General features: G+C 42.6%; 1 protein-coding gene across 1 annotated transcript; it reads left to right on the plus strand.

Moving 5' to 3' along the window:
- The first annotated feature begins 423 nt into the window (after positions 1–423).
- LOC102211448 (GTPase IMAP family member 4-like) lies at positions 424–2,711 on the plus strand. The gene is made up of 2 exons (XM_005747684.1): positions 424–471; positions 1,474–2,711. The coding sequence occupies exons 1-2, from the start codon at positions 447–449 to the stop codon at positions 2,220–2,222; spliced, it is 774 nt and encodes a 257-aa protein (XP_005747741.1). The 5' UTR covers positions 424–446; the 3' UTR covers positions 2,223–2,711.
- The last annotated feature ends 1,480 nt before the right edge of the window (positions 2,712–4,191 follow it).

Genomic DNA, 4,191 nt, shown 5'->3' on the forward strand with positions numbered 1-4,191 from the left:
GTTTCATTTTTGAATAGATATTTCTGATTCCTGTGTAAAAGAAAGGACGTGTCCTTTCTATCAAAGGTCGTCGTACTGATGTGCACTTCTGCCAGCTCTACGCAGGATCTTTGTGAACGGCTTCATTTTATTTTCAGGTGCTTGCATCATCTTTTTTGTACACACTGTTTTAAATACCACGTCCCACTTTCTTAAAAAGAATGAAACTAATTAAATTTTAATAAGTGAAAAATCCCAGCACCCTGTTGGTTGAACCTTTCTTTTTTTGGTCCTTGAGTCTGCATCTCATTCTGACTCGTGCTCTGTGATTGGACGGCTCTTTCGGAAACCGGTTTGGTGATGTGTGTTCAAGGGGAGGGAACTATACAGACGTTATTATAAAAACATGAAGTTACAAAGAAGAGGACCCACTCGTGACTGCCCACCAACCACATCTAGCAGGCAGGATGGCCGGCAAACATGCAAATGATGGTAAGAACGTTTTATATTTGAGCTTTTGGATGAACCAGCAGAGCGAGGACTCGTTCTCTTCCTCAGACTAATATTTCCAGGTTTACGTTCGTGTATGTTAACTGTCAGCCTGTGGAGTTACCTGTAACTTTGAAAGTAACTTTACATTTCTCACACACTTTGGTGTTTTAGTCAAACTCAGCTTTCTTGTCACATTCAACAGATGCTGCCAATATTCAGTGACGCTTCCACCGTCACACAACAGCTGCTCGTTCAACTGTTCATGTTATTAGACAAAAACACAGAGAACAGCAGTTCATCTGGAGAATTCAGTGAAGTTTAAAGACTTCACTGTTCACTGCACGATTTAAACTAAATGTTTAAAGTTTAGAGTTTCACTCAAAGGTCCCTTACAGATGTTTTACTAACTTGGTGTTTCAGCAAAACTAGAAAGTCATTTTGTTTCTGACATGATGTAATTTATGTTATTTATTTATATTTATAATGGAGTGCTTCACTATCATTGGTTGTAGTTTAATAGTTACAGTTTCAGACATTTTCTTCCTCTTAGCTGTTTAACTGTATTCTTAGAACAGAGCTCCAGGAGGTGTGAACATCATTAATGCTCCTAAAATTATTTTCATACTTAAATAAAACTTTACTTTCATTTCTATCCATGTATTATACTGAAAGGGTTTTCTTTAAATAGATGGCTGCCTGGTTCACACGGCAGGTGACTGCTGCAGAACTGAGACGCCTTAAAAACCATCTGAAGCCTTTCAGGTGTTTTGCAGCATTAGACATAAAGAGCACCGAGTCATCAGCAAAGCAGCGTTTAGCTCAGTGAGACTCTACAAAGCTGGAGTCAGCTGTTCAACCCAGACTAACTGATCATGTCTTTGAAAAGCAAAGGAAGCAAATAGGATCAATTTAAGCTAATGTCAGTTGTTGTTGTCTAGATCAGTCACACTGTGACTGCTGCAGTGTTGATGTGTGATGAATGTCGTGTAAATTCTCAAACAGGGCCGACAAAGCTGAGGATTATCCTCGTTGGGAAGACTGGAGCTGGGAAGACTTCAACCATCAACACGTTCCTGGGTAAACCTGCTGTGAAGAAGAACCGCCTTCTCTCAGACACAACACCATGCAAGACGGAGACAGCACAGTTTGGAGACCAAGAACTGGTTTTAGTTGATACTCCTGGTCTGTGCCACACCAACTATAAAAAAGAGGAAGTGCTGAATAAGATCACTGCATCCGTGTTTGAGGCTGATCAGGGTCCTCATGTGTTCCTGTATGTGCAAAAATGGGAGGGAGATAACACACAAGACGAGAAACGAGTGGAAGCCCTGAAGAAGATGTTTGGCGACGCGTCAGGGCCTTACTTTTTCCTCTTGATGACTGTAGATGGAGCTGAGGATGAGGATGAGATAACAAAGTTTACTCAGAGAGTTGGTTTTAAAACAGAGAACTACTGTGTCCTTAACAACAAAGGTGAAAAAGACCAGAAAACTGAAAAGGTAAAGGAGCTGGTGGACAAAATCAATCAGGTGGTGCAAACTAACAAGGCAGAGGGCAAAGAATATTACACCAAGGAAATGTTGGAAGAACATAAGAACAGGCTGAAACCAACATATCAGGTCAGTGATGCAAACAGGGAACTGACCTCTGTGGTGGGGGGCTTGTTAGCTTCTATGCTGGGTGAAGAATTAGCTCAGAAAGTGATACAGTTTAATTCTTACCTGGCAAAGGAGTGTGATGAATGGCTCTGACTGTAGCCGTGCAACAGCCACTTACAACATCCAGCACGATGAAAAGGATCAGCGAGGGTCATGAGACTTTTTCTTAAACTGATTATGTGACTTAAAGCCTTCAGACTGAGTTTGAAGAAACGACATTAAACATCCTTTGATGCATTAACGACCATCCAGCCCTGTTTTAATGCAGCGCCGCCCGAAGATCACGAGCGTCCAAACCTGATGAACGATGTTGTTGCACAGAGCGTCTCTGAGTGTTGATGTCACTGTGCTGTAGCTGATGATGAGCATTATTCTGAAATTGTTCTCCAGTTTGTAGATGCAGGTTTGTGCTGATTGGTGAGCTTTTATTTCTGACGCTGCGTCTCTCACCCTGATCGAGACAACCAGCGGTTTCCTCTCAGTACCTCTGAGACGTGTTGACATCGTTATTTCATATGTATTCTTCATGATTTTTAATGTTCCCCTTCTGTTTTTCTTCACATTTGAATGTTTTTGGAGTTAGGTTGGCAGTTTACTTTCATGCTTTTGATCGATTAAAACTGTGAACATTTTTGCTGCCGCAGGACTTGTTAAAGTTGCTTCCTTATATGTTTTTTCTACAGTTTGTTAAATTTGCAGAAACAATGATAAAATGTCCAAACTAAAATAAATTGGCCTTTTAAATGTCACCTGTCCCGACTCTCTTTCTACTCATGTGCTGTTTTTTTCTGTTATAACGTTAGATTGCCGAGTGCTGCAACTTTATTCCAGCATTAGTTGGGATGTAAGTATAAAGGAACGAGCTCTTTATGTGCAGGTATTTATGGCTGCAGCTGTATTACCAATGCTAACATTCTCTTATTTTGAAAAGCATTGATACGGCCTCTCTTTCCCCTCTTGTCCACGGCTCATATAGCTCAGCGCACACACAGGCATGCATTAGACTGGATCGTTAGCCTCACTTCTATAAACTTGATTAATTTTGTAAAGAACAATTCTCACACACAAACAACGAGTCCTCTTCAGCTCTGCGGTTCAGAGTCAGCAGCAGCTGAGATTTAATCATGTGGAGTTTATCAGCACTGACAGAGACATTCAGGCTCTGACTCAGCTCCTGTTCTCCTGCTGTGACCTGAAACAGCCTCAGTGCTCCATGTTTATGCCTCAGGTCCTGAAATGCATCAGAGGTTTGTGAGACCAGCTCTGCTGAGTTAGTGATGTCTCTGTTGCGTGTCCATACAAACGTAACAAATGTTAATTATGTTCGAGTATTGTTAATGACTGAGGGCGGGAGTGATGTGGACACTGCTCCAGTCTGTCGTGGTGAAGCAAGGAGGGGAAAGTAAAGCTGTCAGTTTACCTGTTCCTGGTCTCACCTGTACTCATGAGCTTTGGGTAGTGAAGAAATGAAAGTGTGAATACAAGAAATGAGTTTGCTCTGGAGTGATGCGGTCAGGAGTTCAGTCAACAGCAGCACACTGACGTGGTTTGGGCACCTGACGAGGATGCTTCTGGCAGCTTCCTGTGTGAGGCGTTATGAGCATGTCCATATGAAAGGAGACACCTGGGCAGACTGAGGACACTGCTCCTGAAGACATAAGAAATTATGTCTCTGGGTGACTTGGTGTCTCGCTAGAAATAAGTGCTTGGGTTAAGGAGGTCTGGGCATCTCTGCTGAGACCACTGCCTTCATCATCTGGACCTGGAGAAGAGGCAGAAAATGGTTGGATGGATGTGGCAACTGTGGACGCCATCATCCACCTGATGCCTGTTATCGGACCCGGGGTTAGCAACATCCCCCAAAAACCCGAAGAGGAGAGTCCTGGCCCCTAGCCCTGCCAGTGTAGCAGAAATGATGAGGATGATGATGCAGCAGCAGCCGTTCTTCTCTGCGTGAGTAGCTTAATGTTGTTCGTGTGTAATTTACTTTGAGTAGGCTAACCACGTTATTACATTAATGCATGTAAGGTGAACTAGCAAACATCATCATAGCTACATGCAG

The sequence above is a fragment of the Pundamilia nyererei genome, unplaced genomic scaffold (genome assembly GCF_000239375.1).
Source record: "Pundamilia nyererei isolate P.nyererei 1_Seehausen unplaced genomic scaffold, PunNye1.0 scaffold00202, whole genome shotgun sequence".
Lineage (NCBI taxonomy): Eukaryota > Metazoa > Chordata > Actinopteri > Cichliformes > Cichlidae > Pundamilia > Pundamilia nyererei.